The sequence below is a fragment of the Stegostoma tigrinum genome, chromosome 5 (genome assembly GCF_030684315.1).
Source record: "Stegostoma tigrinum isolate sSteTig4 chromosome 5, sSteTig4.hap1, whole genome shotgun sequence".
Lineage (NCBI taxonomy): Eukaryota > Metazoa > Chordata > Chondrichthyes > Orectolobiformes > Stegostomatidae > Stegostoma > Stegostoma tigrinum.
The window spans coordinates 114421808-114447716 of NC_081358.1; the positions used below are offsets into that span (position 1 = coordinate 114421808).

General features: G+C 42.3%; 2 protein-coding genes across 4 annotated transcripts in view; one reads left to right on the forward strand and one right to left on the reverse strand.

Annotated features, from left to right (window-relative positions):
• The window catches only part of acss2l (acyl-CoA synthetase short chain family member 2 like), a 133036-nt gene that overhangs the window by 85009 nt on the left and 22118 nt on the right, over positions 1 to 25909 (reverse strand). The window lies entirely within an intron of this gene.
• The window catches only part of ndufv2 (NADH:ubiquinone oxidoreductase core subunit V2), a 54956-nt gene that overhangs the window by 11329 nt on the left and 17718 nt on the right, over positions 1 to 25909 (forward strand). For both annotated transcript variants that reach the window (XM_059646229.1, XM_059646228.1), the window contains exons 2-6: positions 2163 to 2231; positions 6661 to 6723; positions 9391 to 9507; positions 14175 to 14343; positions 19979 to 20088. In XM_059646229.1, coding sequence (XP_059502212.1) covers positions 2163 to 2231; positions 6661 to 6723; positions 9391 to 9507; positions 14175 to 14343; positions 19979 to 20088 — 528 coding nt within the window. The remainder of the gene's footprint in view (positions 1 to 2162; positions 2232 to 6660; positions 6724 to 9390; positions 9508 to 14174; positions 14344 to 19978; positions 20089 to 25909) is intronic.

Sequence of the window (25909 nt, forward strand, 5' to 3'; positions counted from 1 at the left end):
CCATGTATTCTTTCCCATCTTACCTTAAGCTGATGTTGTCGAGTCCTTGATTCCCCAACCCTGGGAAAAAGACGGAGTGCATTCACTGTATCCATAGCTCTTATGATTTTATACACTTCTAAAAGATTCCCCCCCCTTCAGTCTTCTACGCTCTAAAGAAAAAGGTCCTAGGTTTATCCAACCTCCCTATAACTCTGTCCCTTGAGTCCTGACAACATCTGTAAATTTCTTACGCACTCTTTCCAGTTTAATAACATCCTTCTATAGCAAGGCAACCAAAAAACTGAATACAATACTCCAAGTCCGGACTCACCTACGTCCGGTACAACTGCAATATAACTTCTAACTTTTTTTGGAAAGAAATCGGGAGGGCAAAAAGGGGCCATCAGATAGCCTTGGCTGAGAAGATTAGGGTGAATTCAAAGAGATTCTTCAAGTATATTAAATGAAAAAGAATAACTAGAAAGAGAATACGTCTCCTCAAACACTAAAGTGGATATGTATGTGTGGAACCACAGGAGGTTAAAGTCAATGAATATTTCTCCTTCATATTTACTGTGGAGAAAGACATGAAGACTTGGGAAAGTTCGTAGTGATACTGTGGGATGGTCCCTATCATAGGAAAAATGGTAGTGGAAGTATTAGAACGTATGAAGGTGGATAAATTCCCTGGTCCTGACCAGATATATTCAAGAAGGGCTGCAAGGTGATCTTTGCTTCATGTTGCACTACGTGTGACCCGACCGCACTGTTCTATAACAGTAAAATCTTCCTTGCTGTTCTATTTTGACACCATCACTTTGATAAATTGTTACAATCTCTCTACCTTAATTAGTTTGTACAGTTTTGAATTACTTGTTACTTTGGTTAGACCCTTGGCTTGCAACTCAGGCAGAATTCCTAGAGGCATGGTCCTCCACCATACAGAATTGGACTCCGTATACAAAGCCATACAATCAAAACCCAAAATGACATTACTCACCATAATGGTCCAGACAGTATAAATTCCAAGCGGAATAGAATAATATAGCTTCATTGGAGGCTCCACTGATGATGTCACCTAGCATGGTAACAAAACGTCACAACAAAAAAAAGCCAGCACAGCAAGCAAGTCAACAACCTCATCCACAACCCGAGCTACAGATCTTTGCCAAAACTTTAAATGTGACTGTTATTACCTATCACATTATTGCAGTCATTTAGTTTGTTTCCAGCACCACCTTATTTTTAATTTTTTGCACTCATCCCTCTGCCTCATTTAATCAGATTATAGGTCATCCCCTTGCTGGCTATTAAGCTGTTGACACATTGCAGGTGACGAGTGTTAGACGGTCAGTTGAAACTTATCTGACGTTCCACTCAAACCAGTTGCATGATCTTTTGATCTCTCAGCCCCTGAACACTCTGTCTACAAACTTTGTGTCCGTGTGCTTTTTTTTTTCCCCTCACTGCACCTGACAAAGGATCTGTGCTCCAAAAGCTGGTGATTTTCAAATAAACCTGTTGGAATGTAACCTGGTGTCATATGACTTCTCACTTTGTCCATCCCAGTCCAACACCAGCATCCACATCTTTGCTAGTGTTGCTTTGAAAGTCATGACTAAAAGCCAGTGGAGGATTGAGAATGTGACTGGTGCCACTTCATGATGTATGGAACAAGAATTCTGTGTGTTTTTCTGTCCCTGGCTCTGTTTATATTCTAATTATTCACAAGCATATGTTTATTGTTTTACCATGTCATACTATTTGCATAAGAAATTTGAGACCCCAAGTATCCAGGTGGGTTACTAACTTCCAAAATGTTGGTCTTTGTGGGCTTAAGAGTACTATTTTAATACAGTTAACAAATTACATGGGCAATTACAGAATTCCAGCCAACCCCCACCATAAATGTGAATTGAGCTGTATAATTTCTTTTGGTGCTTGCAAATATTTGTAACAATTATTGCAAATTTCAAAATTTTTACAGAATCATCTTTGTGGCTTTTAGTAGTTGTTCTAATCATGTAAATAATTGAGCATGTGGCTAGGTTAGACTACATGGTTCTCCATCAGTACTTATAATCTAAAATGACATTACATTTGACACTGACCACAATAGCACGGTATTTCTCTGCTGATAATGGCTTGAGAATTTTTATAATTTGATGTTTGCATTCTAGGTGAGACAGATTCGTCATGTACAAAGGACAGCTCAATGTGCAGGAGGAGGTGGTGCAGCCTCATTTGTGGTAAGCAACTACAGAACAATACAAGAGCTTTTTTTAAAAAGAGAAAATCTGATAAATCATCAAAATGAATTAACCTATTCGATTTAACTTGATGCTGCAGTGGTTAGAACTCTGCTTTCACCTCTGGTGTCATGGTTTTGAATCTGAGACTACAGTGGATAGGTTGAAAGCCTTTACTCTCCTTGATTTAAAAGGTTCTTGAAATAGCAGTTCGAGTATGTTCATCCCAGATAAATACTCCCTATGTCATACAGCTTGAAATCACAGAAGCACCAGAAAACAGAAGTATGAATAGGTTGTTCAGCCCTTCAATATGATAATGTCACCATCCCCTCAGTACTGTGTACTCATTTTGATGCCTACTTTATGCCCAAGAACTATATCTGTCTCCTTGCAGAAAAATTCACTGTTTGGGGTTCAGCCACTTTCTGTGACAGAAACTTCCACAGACTCCGTACTGTTTAGGTGAGGAAATTTATCCTCCTGTCAGTCCTAAATGGCCTGTGTGTTGTTAGACTGTAACCGCAAGTGCAATTGATACTACAGTGAGAATTAAAATCGATTTCATGTTGGTGTGCTGCAACAGATTTTGAAATACCTTTCTGGAGTGTTGTTTGCAAACAGCATTGCATTTAAAGTCATAAAGAGAAGCAATGTAGTTCCTCCACTAGATCTACTAGTGAGGTTTGAGAAGATTTGTAGCTCAGGTTGAGGTTCTGGATGTGAGTTTGCTCGCTGAGCTGGAAGGTTAGTTTTCAGACGTTTCGTCACCATTCTAGGTAACATCATCAGTGAGCCTTCGACGAAGCGCTGGTGTTATGTCCCACTTTTTATTTATCTGTTTAGGTTTCCTTGGGTTGGTGATGTCATTTCCTGTTCTTTTTCTCAGGGGATGGTAGATTGGCTCCAAGTCAATGTGTTTGTTGATGGAATTCCGGTTGGAATGCCATGCTTCTAGGAATTCTCGTGCATGTCTCTGTTTGGCTTGTCCTAGGATGGATGTGTTGTCCCAATCAAAGTGGTGTCCTTCCTTATCTGTATGTAAGGATACGAGTGATAGTGGGTCATGTCGTTTTGAGGCTAGTTGATGTTCATGTATCCTGGTGGCTAGCTTCCTGCCAGTTTGTCCAATGTAGTGTTTCTCACAGTTCTTGCAAGGTATTTTGTAGATGACGTTTGTTTTGTTTGTTGTCTGTATAACCCAAACAAACAGACAAAACGTGCCCAGAAACCATAACCACTCTCCCCTACATCAAAGACATTTCCGAAATGACTGCCAGACTACTCGGACCTCTTGGCATCAGGGTAGCCCACAAACCCACCAACACACTAAAACAGCAGCTAATGAACTTAAAAGACCCTATACAGACAACAAGCAAAACGAACGTCATCTACAAAATACCTTGCAAGAACTGTGACAAACACTACATTGGACAAACTGGCAGGAAGCTAGCCACCAGGATACATGAACATCAACTAGCCACAAAACGACATGACCCACTATCACTCGTATCCTTACATACAGATAAGGAAGGACACCACTTTGATTGGGGCAACACATCCATCCTAGGACAAGCCAAACAGAGACATGCACGAGAATTCCTAGAAGCATGGCATTCCAACCGGAATTCCATCAACAAACACATTGACTTGGAGCCAATCTACCATCCCCTGAGAAAAAGAACAGGAAATGACATCACCAACCCAAGGAAACCTAACCAGATAAATAGAAAAGTGGGACATAACACCAGCGCTTCGTCGGAGGCTCAAAGATGATGTTACCTAGAATGGTGACGAAACGTCTGAAAACTAACCTTCCAGCTCAGCGAGCAAACTCACATCCAGATCTACTAGTTTCCATAAATAGCAAAATACTGCACTATCAGAATTGGAGTTTCAAGTTGCAGTTTAGGCCGAAGGGCCTGTTTCCATGCTGCATTACTCTAGGTCAATACATAAACTCTTAAATCCTCTAAATAGATTGCAGCAGTTGAAAAAGATAGCTCACGACCATCTTCTGCAGGGCAACTAGGGGTGGGCAACAAATATATGTTTCCCTATGGTGTTGCAAACGCAGATAGTGGTAAATTAAAGTACGTTCACTCTAGCCTCTCTTTAAAGAGAAGGAAATGCCACTAATTAGGTGCATTTGAGAATTAATCTGTCATTGAGATTACTGATTTCACCTTCTGCTTGGTGTTTTGAGAAATTTTTAAATTAAATACAGCACTGTTAATCCTGTAATTTCAGCCCTGTGGTTCGATTTATCAGATGTAGAGCACGATTATTGTTTCCTGCTCTCACATTTATGTCAAATAATCTTGATTAAAACATACATTTCAGCAAATGCATGATGCTTAAACTGAGGTCACTCGGGAAACATTTTAATTATTGGTACGTATCACATTAAAGGGTTTTCACCATGCTTTGATATAATCAGAAGTATTCACAATCTATGATTACTTAAGTATTTTAGCTGGCAACTATACGGTCACTTGGCATAGAATTTCATGTAAATAAAATTGTAAAAATTATTTCCATGGCATAGAGAATATTTTTCAAATCCTTGTAAAGAGTCTGTGAATCGTTGTCTGGGATAGAATGAAGTACAAACACAATCTGACTTTTAGGATATTTGAGAACAGAATGCAGCGCAACAAAAAAAGTAAGAAATAGTTAAAATCGTAATCACGATCAAATTAACTAACTAGTCTGTAAATTAATGGTCTGAAATGATTATTTATCAGCATGGAGTGTAAAAATCTTTGTACTACCAGACTGCTAAATGGAAGTACATTTTTAAGCTGTAATTTTGAACAAGGATGTAGGTGAGATGAACTCACCTAAGAACCAACTATGCTATGATTCCCATAGGATTTTGTGATGGTGAACTTGGATAAATCCATTCAGTGTGCAGGGAAACCATGTACTAATCTACAGATAGAGGAAAACCATATCCATTGCCACACTCATTCTTATGGCCACTATTTGTGTTGTACTGCATCAAGCTGTGAGTTGACCCTTTTGTAGGCAATACCAAGCTCACAACGTGCTAAAGGACCTCCTCTCTGACCCAGATATTGTTTTGGTTGGTTCTTGCACATTTGTCATGAAATTTTCCATTCATTGGACTATTCCACACCATGTGGTGTTGGTGCCCAAAAGACCTTGGACCACAAGTCCAAAAAGCAGTAATCCACATGTATAATATTCAAGGTCCTGCAAAGAACAGCAGATGTACAATCTGTTGAATCCCTCTGAGCGCACTGGCAAACCTCTTTTGCAGAATGCTTCATTGTCAGACTTTCAAATGAACACGAAGATATAGTTTCATTGGTGGTAAGAATGCCATCTGTCAGATCCGTCATAGATACTTGGGGTCTGAGCACTGCTGCATGATGGTCTGAGGAAAGAGACCGTTGTCCACATGCTTCTGGATTGTGCTTTTTAAAAGCAGATCTGGAAAGTGATGGTGTATTTTGTTGAGGTTCTGAGTACCCTCATAATGGGGTACTCTACTTGACAGGCTGTACTCAAGGGCTCAGACATGCATCAGCTGTTCCTATAGAACACAGACTTGATCTTGAAACTTGCCTGTCTTCCAGTATGCAGAGCTGCCCGCAAGTGTATGTTGCAGATTCACATTACTGTGAAGTCTCATGTACTTAGCGAGAAACTAAAGCTGCTGCAAAGTCTCAATTGGTCACAGTTTGAAACCTTCCCAGTCCAACAGTTTGAAATGTATGTAAAATGCTAGACAATATACAATATATATGCTAGACAATATTTGGTATGAAATGTAAATGGTACACAGCCTGGAATTGCAAGTGTGGTGGGAAACCTCAGTTTGCCACACACTTATGTGAGAAATTGGTCAATTTTGCATTTTATGTCACATCAAATTTGAAATTATGCAATGTACACTTGTAAATTTTAAAAAGGTATATATTTCATTGGAAAGAACTGGTCTAGAACTTGCTTGCCACAATCTTTTCTTATTTGTATTCATTGCCTCCTGTCGTAGTGTGTAATTTCTAAAGTCCCTGTTCACATCAACATTCTTCCGTTGTCTTGCCCTTTATTACTTCAATACTGTCCTCCATATGTTCATGCGCACATCAGTATTCTTATGATTGGCCTTCTTTTGCATCATCTTTCTTGCTTCTGCTCCAGAATGATCTTTCTAAACCCATACACATTGCTGATCGTCTTCACTCCATCAAGACTGATCAAAATCACCACCTTCTCTTTCTTGCTTTCCCTACCTAACCTTTTCTTCACTTGTGCTACTTTGCGGTTATTTTTTCTTCACTCAAGATTCTTTTTAGTGCCATTTAACAGTTTAAAGTTGTGAATTATTGTTGTATAGAGAAGTGAGCTGCTTTTCTATTATCAGCATGTGTAAAAAATCTATTTTTGTCCATTTAAGCATAGGGATACTCCTGATAACAATCCAGACACACCATTTGATTTCACACCAGAAAATTATAAGGTAAGAACACTGATATTTGTAACTTAAGTTTTCTTTTTGGAGCTATCACCAAGAAGGAATATTTGCAAATATTCCATTTGAATTTTCTAATTTTTGGTAATATTAAAATAGCTCGAAGGGGGATTGAACCTACACCATTGAGGTTATGCTGAGCTAGGTGCTAGATATCCAGCCAGTTCAGCTAATCAAAATGCCATTCCATTTGTCCCGTACCCCAGTCATAAATGTATCAACTGTTCCTATAGAACACAAACTTGATGTTCCCACTTAGAGCTGGTTACTACCGTCCACTGTTATTCATCCAGAAGCCTATGAGGGCATCTCCATGTTGGCAGAACAATATGTAAAGCTGCTGGCATTACTTGTGGACTCCTGGGCAGGGGGTGGAGCAGTTTTTGGTTACATTGTTCAAATAACTGTATGCCTGATAGTGAGAACTGCCCCCACCTCACAAATCTTCTCCTGCCCTCCCTCATCTGTGGCCTGGATTCCCGGGTGATCTGAGGCCTTGGGAGAATGTAGCATTGCGAGTAGCCACCACATCACTGTTGGCACGGAGCAAAGAAGATCTGGTGCGTTAGGCTGCTTGGTAACTCTGGTCAAACAGTACTTATTGGTGGAAACAGCAGTTGGTTGAGGAGTACCATGGACATCCCCTTCCTAATCCTGGACGACCAAGAAGGACAAGATCAACAGACACATGAGAATAACACCATCTGCATGTTCCTTCCAGGCCACTCACTGTCCTGATCTGCAAATGTATTTCCATAGTTAGTGTTTCTGGGTCACTGGAACTTTCTAAGCCTTACCTCAGTTGGCAAAGTGTTGGAAAAGGTTGTAAGGGATAGGATTTATAATCATTGAGAAAAGAATAAATTGATTAGGGATAGTCAGCACGGTTTTATGAAGGGAAGGTCGTGCCTCACAAACCTTATTGAGTTCTTTGAGAAGGTAACCAAACAGGTAGATGAGAGTAAACTAGTTGATGTGGTGTATATGGATTTCAGCAAGGTGTTCGATAAGGTTCCCCACAATAGGCTATTGTACAAAATGCGGAGGAATGGAATTGTGGGAGATATAGCAGTTTGGATCAGAAATTGGCTTGCTGAAAGAAGACAGAGGGTCGTAGTTGATGGGAAATGTTCATCCTGAAGACCAGTTACTAGTGGTGTACCGCAAGAGTTGGTGTTGGGTTCACTGCTGTTTGTCATTTTTATAAATGACCTGGATGAGGGCGTAGAAGGATGGGTTAGTAGATTTGCAGACGACACTAAGGTCGATGGAGTTGTGGATAGTGACGAAGGATGCTGTAGGTTGCAGAGAGACATAGATAAGCTGCAGAGCTGGGCTGAGAGGTGGCAAATGGAGTTTAATGCAGACAAGTGTGAGGTGATGCACTTTGGTAGGAGTAACCGGAAGGCCAAGTACAGGGCTAATGGTAAGATTCTTAGTAGTGTAGATGAGTAGAGAGATCTCAGTGTCCATGTACGCAGATCCTTGAAAGTTGCCACCCAGGTTGACAGGGCTGTTAAGAAGGCATACAGTGTTTTAGCTTTTATTAATAGAGGGATCGAGTTCCGGAACCAAGAGGTTATGGTGAAGCTGTACAAAACTCTAGTGCGGCCGCACTTGGAGTATTGTGTACAGTTCTGGTCACTGCGTTATAAGAAGGATGTGGAAACTTTGGAAAGGGTGCAGAGGAGATTTACTAGGATGTTGCCTGGTATGGAGGGAAGGTCTTAGGAGGGAAGGCTGAGGGACTTGAGGCTGTTTTCGTTAGAGAGAAGAAGGTTGAGAGGTGATTTAATTGAAACATATAAAATAATCAGAGGGTTAGATAGGGTGGATAGGGAGAGCCTTTTTCCTAGGATGGGCTTGAGATTGGTATGACAGGTCGGCACAATATTGAGGGGCGAAGGGCCTGTACTGTGCTGGAATGTTCTATGTTCTAATTGCATTGTGGGTCCACTTAAACTGCTGCAGTTCATCAAGATAGTTGACCAAAACCTTCTTGAGGGCATTTAGCAATGGACAGTAAGTGTTAGACCAGCTAGGTGCCTATATACCATGAATGAATAAAAAATGTGATTGCTGGAGCAGCTTCTCGGCTTTTTTTGTCTCTTGTGGTCAGGAGTGACCTTTCCATGTTTGCCCAGGATTAGTATTTCCTGGACATTTTGGATTGGATTTGGCTGCCATACTTGGTTTTTTTTGTGTTGGTCTTCATACATCTCTTATTTCAATAATATTGACTGCTGAAATGTCATGAATTGCTGTGAAACACGATGTACTTGGTGCATATCAAAATATAGCACTAAGTGGGTACAATTAAGCTTTAAGTGGTATTAATAATGAAGGCGTTACCATTATGATGTAGAATTGGTGCTTCTACTCACTAAGAAATTTTATTTTCTTTCCCTCCTTGTTCATTTTTTTTTTACATTGCTTACAAAGTGCTTTGGGGTCAAAAAATGCAAATGCTTCAACTCTCCCTCCAGAAATACAGCAGTGTTTGAGAAGTTAGTATGGCAAATCGTGACATTAAACCAATCCATTATTCTGCAGGACAAACAATAAGGAAGTTTTCTAACTATCTGCTTACTAAAATTAACGAGTGGATAGCCAACTAAACACTTAATGAATGTATTTTTATGTTAATTGTTACAGCGGGTCGATGTTATTCTCAGTAGTTACCCAGAAGGGCACAAATCAGCTGCTGTAATCCCAGTGCTAGATCTGGCTCAGAGACAACATGGTTGGCTACCTATCTCTGCCATGAACAAGGTAATGAGCATGATCAAAACTTTGGCATAATGCTTACATACTGTTTTATATTTTTGTACACCCCATTCAGTTTCCAGTATTTGAAAAAGAAACTTTTGTATATACCCGTAAGCAAACATTTGCTAATGTTAAGGATGTAGAAACCTTGCAAGGAATACATAGGATTTGTTCAGTTTCTTAATCTGTATGTATGGGTCTCACTTTCTTTTTGAATTTGCATTTTGGAGAATTTTTTTGGCATTGTAATGTAAAATCTAGTCAAAAACTCCTTTCTGATTATCCTGGCTTGAATATACGTATACAAAACAATCTCAGAAACTGATTCTGGGGTGCTTGTCCACTGATCCCTGAAGATAGCAGGACAGGTTAATAGGCAGTTAACAAATCATACAGGATACATGTGTGTGCCAGTCTCTGTATAGATTATAACAGCAGGAAGGTTATGTTGCAGCTGTACAAAACATTGGTTGGCCACAGCTGGAATACTGTCTGCAGGTCTGGTCACCATATCATAGGAAGGATGTGATTACACTGGAGGGGCTGTAGAGGATATTCACCAGATGTTGCTGGGATGGAGCAGTTTAGCTATGTAGAGAAGTTAGATAAGCTTGGGTTGTTCTCATGATACGGGTAAGGCTGAGAGGGGACCTGATTGAGTTAATAAGATTCAGGGGCACGGACAGAGTGGATAGAAAGTAGCTGTTCTCAGCTGAACTGTCAGTAACCAGGGTGCATAGCTTTAACATGAAAGACAGGGACTTTTAGATGGGATTTGGGGGAAAATTTTGTTCTTTCCTCCCCCCGCCCCAAAAAAAAATCAGGGATGTTGGAAATCTGGAGCACACTGTTCAGAAAGGTAGATGAGGTGGGAAACCTTACAACATTTAAAAAGTACTTGGATGAGCACTTGAAATTATAATATTGAAGTCTATGGGCCAAGTGCTGGAAACTGGGACTTGGATAGCTGTTGAGTAGCTTTTGTCAGTGCAGACTCCATGGGCCTGCTACACTGCATGATTTTACGATTCCGAAAGTGTTCTTCTGTACTGCTTAAAATCTTGAAATTTGAGAATATCCCATTATGCAATCACCATCATGATTGTAACATTCAAGAAGATTGCCTACCACTTGAGAGTAACTAGGGATGGGCAATATATATTGCCTTATCTGGGGTCACTGACTTGACATTAAATTAGAAAAGATTCTGTATAGTCAACAAATTTGTATGTCTGGCTGTCCTATAAGTTAAACAGTCATTTGCTGGATTGAAAACAAAATTTGTCACAGTTCACAATTTAAAAATAACTTAACCTTCTTAGTCATCATTGTAAAAGACAAAATGCTGGCTTCAGTTATGTACAATGGTGAATAATATTGATGATATGAACTGACAGGGTTAGAAATTTTTTGTTCATTTTAATGACTTAAACCCAAGTCCCCAGCAAAAGAATCTTTCCATGAATTGTCCGGCCTTTAAATTGTCCATTGCTGCACCTCGATTGATCATATGGTGGTTTCAGAATTCTTGGCAGGAAGCCAAACCCAGTACATTGCTGTATGACTGACTCAGTTTTGTAATTCTGACCATCTGCTGTTTTTTTTTGGCATTTGTTTTCTTCATTTTTCTTTAGTTATGCAGGCTGTTTACCCACTTTTAAAAAGTACTACACAGTGTTGCTTTGATAGTACATTGCTTCTTCAAAATGGTGACTTATGACAGAGATTGTTTCTCAGTAATTCTACAAGTCCATCAAATCAATCTTGGTTTCAGGGGGTACTGTATAAATAAGGCATTGTGTTGTCAGCCATCTGTTGTGTATTGCAAATCTAATCATGCTTTTGTTGGTGGTCTGTTCCAGTTATATGTAATTTTGCTCTGTTTTTCGGTTCACTAGACTGCATTCATGTTATTTTGAGCTACAGGTTTGATATTAACCAAAGACCCAGGGGATTAAAGGTGTCACTAAAATAAGAAACACGTAATTGCAGCAAGCAACCAATAGTAAAAATATCATACATGCTCACAGATTTTGAGAGCTCACTCTTGATGTAAAATCAGTGTCCTTATCAGTTTTGTGCAGAAAATGTGGATTGAATTCTATTAAATGAAATTTATATTGTCAAAATTGAATACTGATCTACTCTAATATTTAATATTATGTCTCTGACATTAAATCACAGGAAGGGAGTCAACTATTTCATTCTGCTTGCCCATTCAGATAGGGTGCAGAATAATCCCATTTACCATTACCACCCATTGTCCCCTGTACCCAAATATGCAATACTCATGAAATGCAGAGGAAAAGTATCATAAATGTCATATCATGTAGAAGACAGTCTCAACAATGAAGAGGAAACAGACTCTATCAACATTGCCAATTTTTTCTTATGAAACCCCCTTCATTCTAGGGACCAAATTGATGCACCACGCAGTCTAAATTGATTAAAGGCAAGTACAATGATGATGAACATTTTCCTCAGATTGAAGAAAGATACATGGTGGAGTGAGCCAAAGCTTATGACTAGAACCACTGCTTCTCTTGGTTTTGGGCTAGACTTGTATACAAGGGACAATTTCTAAACTTACAGGTAACAAGACTTGGAAGCATAATAAACCACGAGGAAGGTAGTGATTAACTTCAAATATGACTGAATCTATAAGGATATTGTCACACTGGTGGAATTTGTATTCATTTGGTAAATAATTTAGAGTGAAGAGATGCAGTTTGATAGGAACGAACAGAGGCAACATACATTAAAGGGCACAGTTATGAAATGGCTGTAGAAAGGAGAGACACCTGAACAAACAAAGAACAAAGAAAATTACGGCACAGGACCAGGCCCTTCGGCCCTCCAAGCCTGAGCCGATCCAGATCCTCTGTCTAAACCTGTCACCTACTTTCAAAGGATCTGTATCCCTCTTCTCCCTGCCCATTCATGTATCCGTCTAGATACATCTTAAATAATGCTATCGTGCCTGCCTCTACCACCTCCACTGGCAACTTGTTCCAGGCACCCACCACCCACTGCCTAAAGAATTTTCCACACATATCTCCCTTAAATTTTTCTGCTCTCACTTTGACATCACGACCCCGAGTAATTGAGTCCCCCACTCTGGGGAAAAGCTTCTTGCTATTCACCTTGTCTATACTTATGATTTTGTAGACCTCACTCAGGTCCCCCCCTCAACCTCCGTCTTTCTATTGAAAATAATCCTAATCTACTCAACCTCTCTTCATAGCTAGCGCTCTCCATACCAGGGAACATCCCGGTGAACCTCCTCTGCACCCTCTCCAAAGCATCCACATTCTTTTGGTAGTGTGGCGACCATACGTATAAATTATTGAAGGCGATGGAGCAGTTAGAAATTGGCTGTAAAAAGTTGAGGATCCTGGATCTTATAACTAGACATATAGAGTACAAAAGCAAGGAAGTTACAGAGAAACATTTTTAAAAATAAATCGAAAATATAACAACTGGAGTTCCAGTTTTGAACGCTACATTTTGGGAAGGCTGTGAAAGTTTTTTTTGGGTGCACAAAAATGAAACAAAAACTTGAGAATGGTTCCGGGCATAACAGATTTCACATGCTGAGGTTATTCTCAGAAGAATAAATTGAACAGAGATTTGATGATGATGATCAGAATCATGGTCAAAACAGTGGGTAGAAAATCCCTTTTCATTGGGCTACAGTTGTGAAGCCAAGCTCATTGATTTAAAGCAATTGGCAAAACAACCAGTTTTAAACAGCAAGTGTTATGATCTAGAACACATAATCTGAAAGCTAGCTGAGTCCAATTCTCTTTTGAATTGGATAAGCACCTGAAGGGTAAAGAGTTTGCTGGAACTGTGGGGTGCAAAAAAAAATTGGGTAGTGAGACCAGCTAAATTACTGCCAGAGGAACTGGCACAGGCCCAATAAGCCAAATGGTCTCCACTGTTGTAAATATGAACATGATGTGAAATAAATCAGTTAATTGATTTAAATTTGGCCTTGCAATTACAAAATGCAATTTTGGTCCACCTTACAAAAGGTTAGAGGATTTATGAATTAAAGATGTGAAAATTCCATTAGAAAAAGAGAGCCCTGTTGGATCACCCTTGGTTCTACTATCCACTGAAATGTTCACATGCAACTTAATAATAAAAGACTGATTTTAGGAGTAGTGAGTGTTGCTGAATCCAAAAAGCTGAGGCAAGATCCTAATTTTTAAATGGGAAACAATTTGCAGTCCCATAGTCTTTCACATAGCAGGATATAGCATTTTGATGTAGAGGTTCTAAAATGCTACGGTAAACATTGTTCTACAAATTTGTGGCCTCTTCAATAAATCCAACTTGACTTAGTTCCCCTCAGAAATGATGTTTGAAGACTCAGTTTGATTTGACTACCTGAAACACAAGGGGTTAGCTTTTATGCTACATGGATATCTTCAGTGGAATGAAGATTTTTTTCAATCAAAGACATTGTTATGTATTTCTGTAATCTCAAAATGGAGCACTTCTTAGGGCATTCATTGTGCTCTATAAAGGTGATGAATACATGTTAAAATGTACTGACTACCTCAATTACACATTGCATCCAAATTATTTTAAAAATGTTTGATTTAATTGGTACGATCTATTTCTTTTGGAATCACTTTGTAAAACTTATTTTTCTCTACAAGGTTGCCGAGCTTCTGAATATGCCTTGTATGAGGGTATATGAAGTAGCAACTTTTTACACAATGTTTAACCGCAAGCCAATGGGAAAGTACCATATTCAGATCTGCACGACCACACCATGTATGCTTCGTGACTCTGATAGTATTGTAGAATGCGTCACAAAAAAACTTGGTAAGCAGAAAGCCTGGTAATTCTGGAGTCACTTACTAAAATGGGAAGATTTTTACATTCTAATAACTTAATCAATACTGGGAGGATGCCTTCTTTTAAAAACACAAATTGCTTTGATAACATGTTTCTTTAGTTAATAGCATTTGGTTTCACTAAATATTAATATTCATTGTGCAAAAATAAAATTCCAGTATTGATTACCTGTGTCTTGTTCTACTCAAAATTACTTAAGTGAAATGATTTGTGATTGGTACTCTGAATAAATCTGAAATGTTTTTGAATTTTTATAAGTGAAATCTATCCTTAAAAGAAAAAAAATATTATGATCATAGAAGGACTTCGAATGCCACAATTTTCTAAATCCTTCCTTGGTTAAAACCAGTTACATTCATATTCTCCAGAACATCCCAAAGACTTCACAATCCATTAGGTACTTATGCCATGTTATTTATGATCATCTTGTAGGTAGATCCAGTAACCATTTTGCACACAGCTTGTCAAACAGCAGTGGGAATAAGGATCAGTTGTTCTGTTTGGCTAGTGTTGTAAGTTGCACATACTGTCAAGAGAAGACACATTTATAGGATGCCATGTGACTTATGGTCCGGTCAATAGGTAGCACGGATCCTAGTTCAATTAAATATCCTATGGTCGACATAAAGCAAGACAGCATTCCTTCGTGTATGCATTATTTATAAAAATCTTTAAGACATTTGGAATCAGAAGGGAAAGATGTTCCCTGGTTAAAGTTAAACTTACCACAAAAGGAAAATATTATGATCAAATGAGGACTTTTAATGCCCCACTTTCTAAATCTTTCCTTGGTTAAAAAAAAGTTACATTTCATATTCTCCAGAACAACCCAAGCAGCTGTTGGAGATTACTCATCATAGTTCCAATTTGTAACTGATTTTATAGCTGAAGTTTGGAGCTAGGATTCCCTAAAAATGAAGTAGTCTGTGTCAGATGATGGCCTGTGATTTTATAACCAGCAGAAAAATACTGTCTATGCTTTAAAATCTGAAGAAACAACTTGAAGTGTTAAGCTAGAGAACTTACTCTATCTTATGTAACTTGTTTAATCAAAATAGATTCCCATTACAGTAAGAGTCCATTAATAAATAAGCATCTTCTTTATACTTTCTATATCAATTCTAAATTCATACTCTTTATGGATTCACAGGCAAGTGAAAATAATCTTTATTTATCTTTTTGAAGAATTTTGATTCCCATAACCTTGGCTCTGGTGGAATGCAGTCCTAAATTAAATTTATTACAATTGCTATGTTATTAAATTTGTAGTTTTCATAAATTTTCCCATAGATTAACTGATCATTTTTATTAACTCATTAAATGCATTTAACATTGATAGCTATAAGTTCCCATTCGACCTTTGTAGCTTTTCTATCTACAATAGTGCTCAAAACATTGTCTAACCAAAGTCCACTTTTCTTATAGAAGTGTTACATGTACTGCTTTGAACTTTGTTTTATGCCCGACTTCTTCCTAACCTTACTGATCAGATAATGACAGTCATTCTCTCCATGCTAATAAAATGTGGGGCTGGATGAACACAGCAGGCCAAGCAGCATCTCAGGAGCACAAAAGCTGACGTTTCGGGCCTAGACCCTTCATCAGAGAGGGGGATGGGGGGAGGGAACTGGAATAAATAGGGAGAGAGGGGGAGGCGGACCGAAGATGGAGAGTAAAGAAGATAGGTGGAGAGGGTGTAGGTGGGGAGGTAGGGAGGGGATAGGTCAGTCCAGGGAAGACGGACAGGTCAAGGAGGTGGGATGAGGTTAGTAGGTAGCTGGGGGTGCGGCTTGGGGTGGGAGGAAGGGATGGGTGAGAGGAAGAACCGGTTAGGGAGGCAGAGACAGGTTGGACTGGTTTTGGGATGCAGTGGGTGGGGGGGAAGAGCTGGGCTGGTTGTGTGGTGCAGTGGGGGGAGGGGATGAACTGGGCTGGTTTAGGGATGCAGTGGGGGAAGGGGAGATTTTGAAACTGGTGAAGTCCACATTGATACCATATGGCTGCAGGGTTCCCAGGCGGAATATAAGTTGCTGTTCCTGCAACCTTCGGGTGGCATCATTGTGGCAGTGCAGGAGGCCCATGATGGACATGTCATCAAGAGAATGGGAGGGGGAGTGGAAATGGTTTGCGACTGGGAGGTGCAGTTGTTTGTTACGAACTGAGCGGAGGTGTTCTGCAAAGCGGTCCCCAAGCCTCCGCTTGGTTTCCCCAATGTAGAGGAAGCCGCACCGGGTACAGTGGATGCAGTATACCACATTGGCAGATGTGCAGGTGAACCTCTGCTTAATGTGGAATGTCATCTTGGGGCCTGGGATGGGGGTGAGGGAGGAGGTGTGGGGACAAGTGTAGCATTTCCTGCGGTTGCAGGGGAAGGTGCCGGGTATGGTGGGGTTGGAGGGCAGTGTGGAGCGAACAAGGGAGTCACGGAGAGAGTGGTCTCTCCGGAAAGCAGACAGGGGAGGGGATGGAAAAATGTCTTGGGTGGTGGGGTCGGATTGTAAATGGCGGAAGTGTCGGAGGATAATGCGTTGTATCCGGAGGTTGGTAGGGTGGTGTGTGAGAACGAGGGGGATCCTCTTGGGGCGGTTGTGGCGGGGGCGGGGTGTGAGGGATGTGTCGCGGGAGATGCGGGAGACGCGGTCAAGGGCGTTCTCAATCACCGTGGGGGGAAAGTTGCGGTCCTTAAAGAACTTGGACATCTGGGATGTGCGGGAGTGGAATGTCTTATCGTGGGAGCAGATGCGGCGGAGGCGGAGGAATCGTCTCAGCCTGCTCCTGCCCCACCGAACTCATCTCCACCTATCTGGACTCCATTTTCTCCCCTTTGGTCCAGGAACTCCCCACCTATGTCCGTGACACCACCCACGCCCTCCACCTCCTCCAGGACTTCCAATTCCCTGGCCCCCAACACCTCATATTCACCATGGACGTCCAGTCCCTGTACACCTGCATTCCGCATGGAGATGGCCTCAAGGCCCTCCGCTTCTTCCTGTCCCGCAGGCCCGACCAGGCCCCCTCCACCGACACTCTCATCCGCCTAGCGGAACTCGTCCTCACACTCAACAACTTCTCTTTTGACTCCTCCCACTTCCTACAGACTAAGGGGGTGGCCATGGGCACCCGCATGGGCCCCAGCTATGCCTGCCTCTTTGTAGGTTACGTGGAACAGTCCATCTTCCGCACCTACACAGGCCCCAAACCCCACCTCTTCCTCCGGTACATTGATGACTGTATCGGCGCCGCCTCTTGCTCCCCAGAGGAGCTCGAACAGTTCATCCACTTCACCAACACCTTCCACCCCAACCTTCAGTTCACCTGGGCCATCTCCAGCACATCCCTCACCTTCCTGGACCTCTCAGTCTCCATCTCAGGCAACCAGCTTGTAACTGATGTCCATTTCAAGCCCACCGACTCCCACAGCTACCTAGAATACACCTCCTCCCACCCACCCTCCTGCAAAAATTCCATCCCCTATTCCCAATTCCTCCGCCTCCGCCGCATCTGCTCCCACGATAAGACATTCCACTCCCGCACATCCCAGATGTCCAAGTTCTTTAAGGACCGCAACTTTCCCCCCACGGTGATTGAGAACGCCCTTGACCGCGTCTCCCGCATCTCCCGCGACACATCCCTCACACCCCGCCCCCGCCACAACCGCCCCAAGAGGATCCCCCTCGTTCTCACACACCACCCTACCAACCTCCGGATACAACGCATTATCCTCCGACACTTCCGCCATTTACAATCCGACCCCACCACCCAAGACATTTTTCCATCCCCTCCCCTGTCTGCTTTCCGGAGAGACCACTCTCTCCGTGACTCCCTTGTTCGCTCCACACTGCCCTCCAACCCCACCATACCCGGCACCTTCCCCTGCAACCGCAGGAAATGCTACACTTGTCCCCACACCTCCTCCCTCACCCCCATCCCAGGCCCCAAGATGACATTCCACATTAAGCAGAGGTTCACTTGCACATCTGCCAATGTGGTATACTGCATCCACTGTACCCGGTGCGGCTTCCTCTACATTGGGGAAACCAAGCGGAGGCTTGGGGACCGCTTTGCAGAACACCTCCGCTCAGTTCGTAACAAACAACTGCACCTCCCAGTCGCAAACCATTTCCACTCCCCCTCCCATTCTCTTGATGACATGTCCATCATGGGCCTCCTGCACTGCCACAATGATGCCACCCGAAGGTTGCAGGAACAGCAACTTATATTCCGCCTGGGAACCCTGCAGCCATATGGTATCAATGTGGACTTCACCAGTTTCAAAATCTCCCCTTCCCCCACTGCATCCCTAAACCAGCCCAGTTCATCCCCTCCCCCCACTGCACCACACAACCAGCCCAGCTCTTCCCCCCCACCCACTGCATCCCAAAACCAGTCCAACCTGTTTCTGCCTCCCTAACCGGTTCTTCCTCTCACCCATCCCTTCCTCCCACCCCAAGCCGCACCCCCAGCTACCTACTAACCTCATCCCACCTCCTTGACCTGTCCGTCTTCCCTGGACTGACCTATCCCCTCCCTACCTCCCCACCTACACCCTCTCCACCTATCTTCTTTACTCTCCATCTTCGGTCCGCCTCCCCCTCTCTCCCTATTTATTCCAGTTCCCTCCCCCCATCCCCCTCTCTGATGAAGGGTCTAGGCCCGAAACGTCAGCTTTTGTGCTCCTGAGATGCTGCTTGGCCTGCTGTGTTCATCCAGCCCCACATTTTATTATCTTGGAATCTCCAGCATCTGCAGTTCCCATTATCTCTCATTCTCTCCATGCTGCCTGATTCAAGACCCTACCACTATCCCAGCTGAGAACTATTGTAGATCAAATTGAAGACCTTCATGGATGATGGCTCAGAAGATATAAATACTTAAGGAATATAAATGAATGAATTGAATCACATGTGAATTGTAGACCACGAATCATGAGACCATTGTTCACAAGTGTTAATTAAATTAACCACCCTGTAAATTGTAACATATCTTCTCCTATATTTTATAGTAGAATCCTTCAGGTGGTGACTAACCTTCCTGTTCTCTTCCCATAAAGACCCCTGTTTTAAAGTCATCATTGCTACATTAATTAACAATTAGAAAATTCTCCTTTACCATGCCATACTGACGGGTTTGATTAAATAAAATGGAGAAGAGAACATAGAGAATATGGTTTTAAGCTATGATCCCTTGCCTGATGGAAATGGTAGAGAAGTTAACCTGAATTACAACTGATATTAAACATAACTTTATACTTAATGTTTGGCTAAACTAATTTCTTGGTTTCAGTGTTTTTAATCTTATAAATTAGTGAAAGTTTTTAAACTTTAAAGGCAGCTGATTAACTTTGACATTGAATTAAGCATATCATACTGTGTTCCTCAAAACATTTGTCTTGCCACTTTTTAAATGCAAAAATGCCCACATAAGCACTTTAAGCTGATTTGTTTTTATTGAAATTACTAGATTATTAAAATGTGCCTTTTCTAAAACTGCGTAGCAAAAGAAACAAAATCCAGTCTTTAAACCATTAAGCAATTGAATCCTGGATAGTTCTGATGGATCTTTTGAAGTGAATAGTTTTCAGTTTAGTTCATTTCATCTTTAGGTATCTCTATTGGGGAAACTACACCTGACAAGCTTTTCACTGTCACGGAGGTGGAATGTCTGGGTGCCTGTGTGAATGCACCAATGGTGCAAATTAATGACAATTATTATGTAAGTATTTTTTGAAAGGGATTGGTACTGTTTTACGTGTTTATATGCTTTTCTATACAGGGTTGTCAAACTGTAGTTTAAACATTATAAAATCTATAATTTGAAGTTAACATTACATCTTATATGGCAGTGAATGGAATACTACACAAGTTAAGAACTATTTCAGTCAATGTAGATTTCAAATTTTGGTCCAAAGCAACCAGATTATTTTGTAACTGGAGATGATTGAAATGGCTGCTATTTACAAATACATTAACAGCAAAAGAGCAACTAGAGAGAGAGAGAGAATAGGGCTCTTTTAAAGAACAAAGTCATCTAGTATGTTGAACCTCAAGACATGGGAGAGATACTAAGTGAATGTTTTGCATCAATCTTTACTGTGATGAAAGAAACAGGCTAGAGAAATTGAAGTAAATATTGATGTTTTGACAACATAGAACAATACAGCGCAGAACAGGCCCCTCGCTGTTGCGCCGACCTGTGAACTAATCTAAGCCCCTCCCCCTACACTATCCCATCGTCATCCAAGGACTGTTTAAATGCCCCTAATGTGGCTGAGTTAACTATGTTGGCAGGCAGGGCGTTCCACGCCCTTACCACTCTGAGTAAAGAACCTGCCTCTGACATCTGTCTTAAATCTATCACTCCTCAATTTGTAGCTATGCCCCCCTGTACAAGCTGAAGTCATCATCCTCGGAAAAAGACTCTCACTGTCCACCCTATCTAATCCTCTGATCATCTTGTATGTCTCTATTAAATCCCTTCTTAGCCTCCTTCTCTCCAATGAGAACAGACCAAAGTCCCTCAGCCTTTCTTCATAGAGTCTGCGCTCCAGACCAGGCAACATCCTGGTAAATCTCCTCTGCACCTTTTCCAATGCTTCCACATCCTTCCCGTAATGGGGCGACCAGAACTGCACACAATATTCCAAATGAGGCCACATTAGCGTTTTGTACAGTTGCAGGATGACATCATGGCTCTGGAACTCAATCCCTCTACCAATAAAACCTAACACACTAAGCCTTTTTAACAGTACTATCAACCTGGGTGGCAACTTTCAGGGATCTATATACATGGACACCAAGATCCCTCTGCACATCCACAGTACCAAGAATCTTTCCATTGACCCAGTATTCTGCCTTCCTATTATTCTTCCCAAAGTGAATCACCTCACATTTATCCGCATTGAACTCCACTTGCCACCTTTCAGCCCAATTCTGCAGTTTATCCAAGTCTCCCTGCAACCTGCAACATATTCTTCCACACTGTCCACCACTCCACCGACTTTAGTGTCATCTGCAAACTTACCAATCCATCCACCAATGCCTGCGTCCAAGTCATCTATAAAAATGACAAGCAGCAGTGGTCTCAAAACAGATCCTTGAGGCACACCACTAGTGACTGGACTCCAGGCTGAATATTTTCCATCAACCACCACTCGTTGCCTTCTTACAGAAAGCCAGTTTCTAATCCAAACTGCTAAATCTCCCTCAATCCCATGCCTCTGTATTTTCTCCAATAGCCTACCATGTGGAACCTTATCAAAGGCTTCACTGAAGTCCATGTCCACCACATGAACTGCCCGACCCTCATCCACATGCTTGGTCACCTTCTCAAAAAACTTAATGAGGTTTGTGAGACATGACCTGCCCTTGACGAATCCATGCTGACCATCTCCAATCAAATTTTTGCTTGCTAGATGCTTATAAATCCTATCTTTTCCAAAACTTTTCCTACAACAGACGTAAGGCTCACAGGTCTATAATTACCTGGGTCATCCCTACTGCTCTTCTTGAACAAGGACACAACATTTGCAGTCCTCTAGTATTAAACCTGTAGACAATGAGGACTCAAAAGATCAAGGCCAAAGGCTCCGCCACCTCCCCACTAGCTTCCCAGAGAGTCCTCGGAAAAATCCCATCCAGCCCAGGGGAGTTATCCACCTTCACACCTTCTAGAATTGATAACACCTCCAACTTACTAACCTTAATCCTTTCAATTCTAGTAGCCCATAACTCGGTCATCTCCTCTACAATATTCTCCTGTTCCTCAGTGAAAACAGATGAGAAATAATCATTCAGCACCTCTCCAATCTCCACAGGGTCCACACACAACTTCCCACTTCTGTCTTTGACTGGCCCTATTCCCACCCTAGTCATCCTGTTATTCCTCACATACCTATAGAAAGCTTTAGGGTTCTCCTTTTATTCTACCTGCTAATGTCTGCTCATGTCCCCTCCTTGCTCTTAACTCTCTGTTTAAATCCTTCCTAGCTAATCTGTAATTCTCCATCGCCTCATCTGAACCATCTCATCTCATCATCACATAAGCCTCTCTCTTCCGCTTAACAAGAGATACAATTTCTTTAGTAAACCACAGTTCCCTTACCTTATCACTTCCTCCTTGCCTGACAGGGACATACCTATCCCTTCCACATTTTGATTGTCTCCATCCCCTGTATTTTGCTAACCTATGCCTCCTAAGTCATCCCTAATCGCATTATAATTGCCCTCCCCCATCTATAACTCTTGGCCTATGGCATGTTCCTACTCTTTCCATCGCTAAACTAAACATAACCGAATTATGGTCACGCTCTCCAAAGTGCTCACCTACCACTAAATCAAACACCTGGCCTGGTTCATTACCAAGTACCAGATCCAGTGTGGCCTCCCCTCTTGTTAGCCATTCGACATACTGCGTCAGAAAACCCTCCTGCACACGTTGGACAAAAACTGATCCATCCAATGTACTAGAGTTATAGCATTTCCAGTCAATGTCGGGGAAGTCGAAGTCTCCCATAATGACCACCGTGTTCCTTTCACTCCTGCCCAGAATAGTTTTGCCAATCCTCTCCTCCATATCCCTGGAACTTTGCAGAGGCCGACAAAAAAACTCCTAGCAGTGTTACCTCTCCTCCTGTTTCTGACCTCAGCCCATACCATCTCAGTAGACGAGTCCTCATCAAAAGTCTTTCAGCCACCGTTATACTGTCCTTGACTAACAAAGCCACACCTCCCCCTCTTTTACCACCTTCCCTGATCTTAATGAGAGATCTAAACCCTGGAACCTGCAGCATCCATTCCTGACCCTGCTCTATCCATGTCTCCGAACTGGCCACAACAAAGTCCCAGGCACCTATCCATGCTGCGAGCTCACCTACCTTATTCCGGATACTCCTGGCGTTGAAGTAGACACACTTCAATCCAAGATAATATAATGTGTTCCCATTATCACTCACACTTCAATCCAGCTTGCTATCTGCCAGCACACTCCTGTGACAGTGAGATCCTGTCCATGTCCTCCCTACTCTCATCCTCCTGTGTACTAGAACTACACCTCCCATCCCCCTTCTGAGCTAGTTTAAATCCACCCAAATAGCACTAGCAAATTTCCCACCCAGGATATTAGTGCCCCTCTGGTTCAAGTGGAGACCGTCCTGCTTGTAGAGGTCCCACCTTCCCCAGAATGAGCCCCAATTGTCCACGTACCTGAAGCCCTCCCTCCTGCACAATCCTTGAAGCCACGTGTTCAGCTGAAATCTCTCCCTGTTCTTTGCCTCACTATCCCGTGGCATGGGTAACAAACAAGAGGTAACCACTCTGTTTGTTCTAGCTCTCAGCTTCCACCCTCGCTCCCTAAAATCCTGCCTGACATCCCTATCCCTCTTTCTACCTATGTCGTTGGTGCCTATGTGGACCACGACTTGGGGCTGGTCACCCTCTCCCTTCAGGACCCCAAAGACACGATCCAAGACATGACGGACCCTGGCACATGGGAGGCAACACACCAACCGTGAGTCTCCTTCATTCCCGACAAACCTTCTATCAGTCCCTCTAACTATTGAGTCCCCAGTGACTAGCACTCTCTTCCTATCCCCCCTTCCCTTCTGTGCAAGAGGGACAGACTCTGTGCCAGAGACCTGCACCCCAGTGCATGCCCCTGTTAAGTCCTCCCTGCGCCCCCCCACCACCACCACCACCTCAACGGTATCCAAAACGGTATACTTGTTTTTCAGGGGAACGACCACAGGGGATCCCTGCACTGACTGCTTTTTCTTCCCCGTCTAACAGTTATCCAGCTTTCTTCATGCTTAGGAGTAACTACTTCCTTGTAATTCTTCTCTATCACTGGCTCTGCCTCCCAAATGATCCAAAGTTCATCCATCTCCCCCTCCAGTTCCCTAACGCGGTCTTGGAGGAGCAAGAGTTGGGTGCACTTCCTGCAGATGTATTTGGATGGGACACCTCACCTCCTATCATGCAGGAGGAACATTCCTCTACCTGCACTGCCATCCCTGCTAGGCCCCTTATCAGAAAGTAAGTTACAACAGTTCACATTACAGAAGACGAAGTCTTAGAAAATATATAGGTGCATAAAACTCTGAGACCTGACCAAGTGTACAGTATCCCAGGATGGTGTGAAAAGTTGGTGAAGATATTGTGGAGCCCCTGGCAGAAATATCTATAAGCTTGGTGAGGTGCCCTCACTAGAAGAGGTTTCCAAAAGATAGGGTCTTGTGTTGGACATCCAGAGCAGGTTGGGAAATGACCTCTGTCTTCCAGATACTTAGCCAAAGTCCCATTCTCTCTCACCTCTGTGAATGCATCATGAATATATTAAAGCCTGGGCTCTGAGTTATGTGCATATTGCAATTCAACAAGAAAGGTTGGGAAAGTCTGTTCTGGACTGGAGGTGATGCAGTTCAAACAGTTTTCCACTTGTCCTATAAATCACCTCCGAGTGGAGGCTTTATGTTAAGGAAGATTGAAAAGAGTACCCTGAAATGATGCAGCCTTGCTTGACTTCATTTTGTACTCATGGTGTCTATGGAGGATCCATTGGTGAGGATCATTGCTTGCTGTTGTGCAGCAGATTGAGGTAGCCAAATTGGAGGAGGATGAGGAAACCTCTCTAAAAGGAGACTGCTGCTACTCTTAGCACTTGTCTTGCTGTGAAGATAGAGTCACTTGATGGATTAGACTTACATTGTGACAATAGGAGGAGCCAATTGAGGAGGATTCTCGTAATAACCTTTCCTGTGGCTGGCAGGAGGCCTACTCCTCTAACTGCCACAATTAATCCTATTCATAATTATGGCATCTCACATCCCCCAACATGCTCTCATCTGTCAAGATGAGGCAATATACACACAGCTAGCAAACTAGCCTGCTGTATTTTAGTGTTTTGATGGGGGTGCAGTTTGCACGTTGGCTTTGTTGGTTCTCAGCTTTTAGGTGGCTTATTCAACCTTGCATCAGGATGGGTTTGTACTTAAAGTGATGGAGGGTAGTATTCTGTGGGACATGGTTGAGGGCACTCTCAAATAACTCTCAGTTGAGGACATCCACAAAACATTAATTCTGTCAAACACTTGTTGCCTCTTTGTCATTGTTGGGTCCTATTCTCTTCTTTGCTGTGAATGGGATAGGTGCTTGGCCTGTCAAGACCAAAAACAGGAGCAGGAATATGCCTGTCGCACCCTTTGAGTCTATTCTACCCTGATCCAACTCAGTGCCCAGTTCTTACTTTCTCCTTATACTGTTGGATTCCTTTAGCCCCAAGAACTATAACTCCTTCTCAAAATCATACAATGTTTTAGCTTCAATTGTATTCTGTGAAATTGAATTCCCCAGGCTCACCAATCTCTGGGTGAACAAATTTTTTCTTGTCTCAGTCTTAAGTGGTTTACCCCGCATCCTTAGATTGTGATCCCTAGATCTCGACTCCCCTGCCATTGGGATCATCCTGTCTGTATTTACCCTGTTTAGTCCAGCAAGAGTTTTCAGGTTTCTGAGATCCTGCACCCCTTTGCCTTATGCTT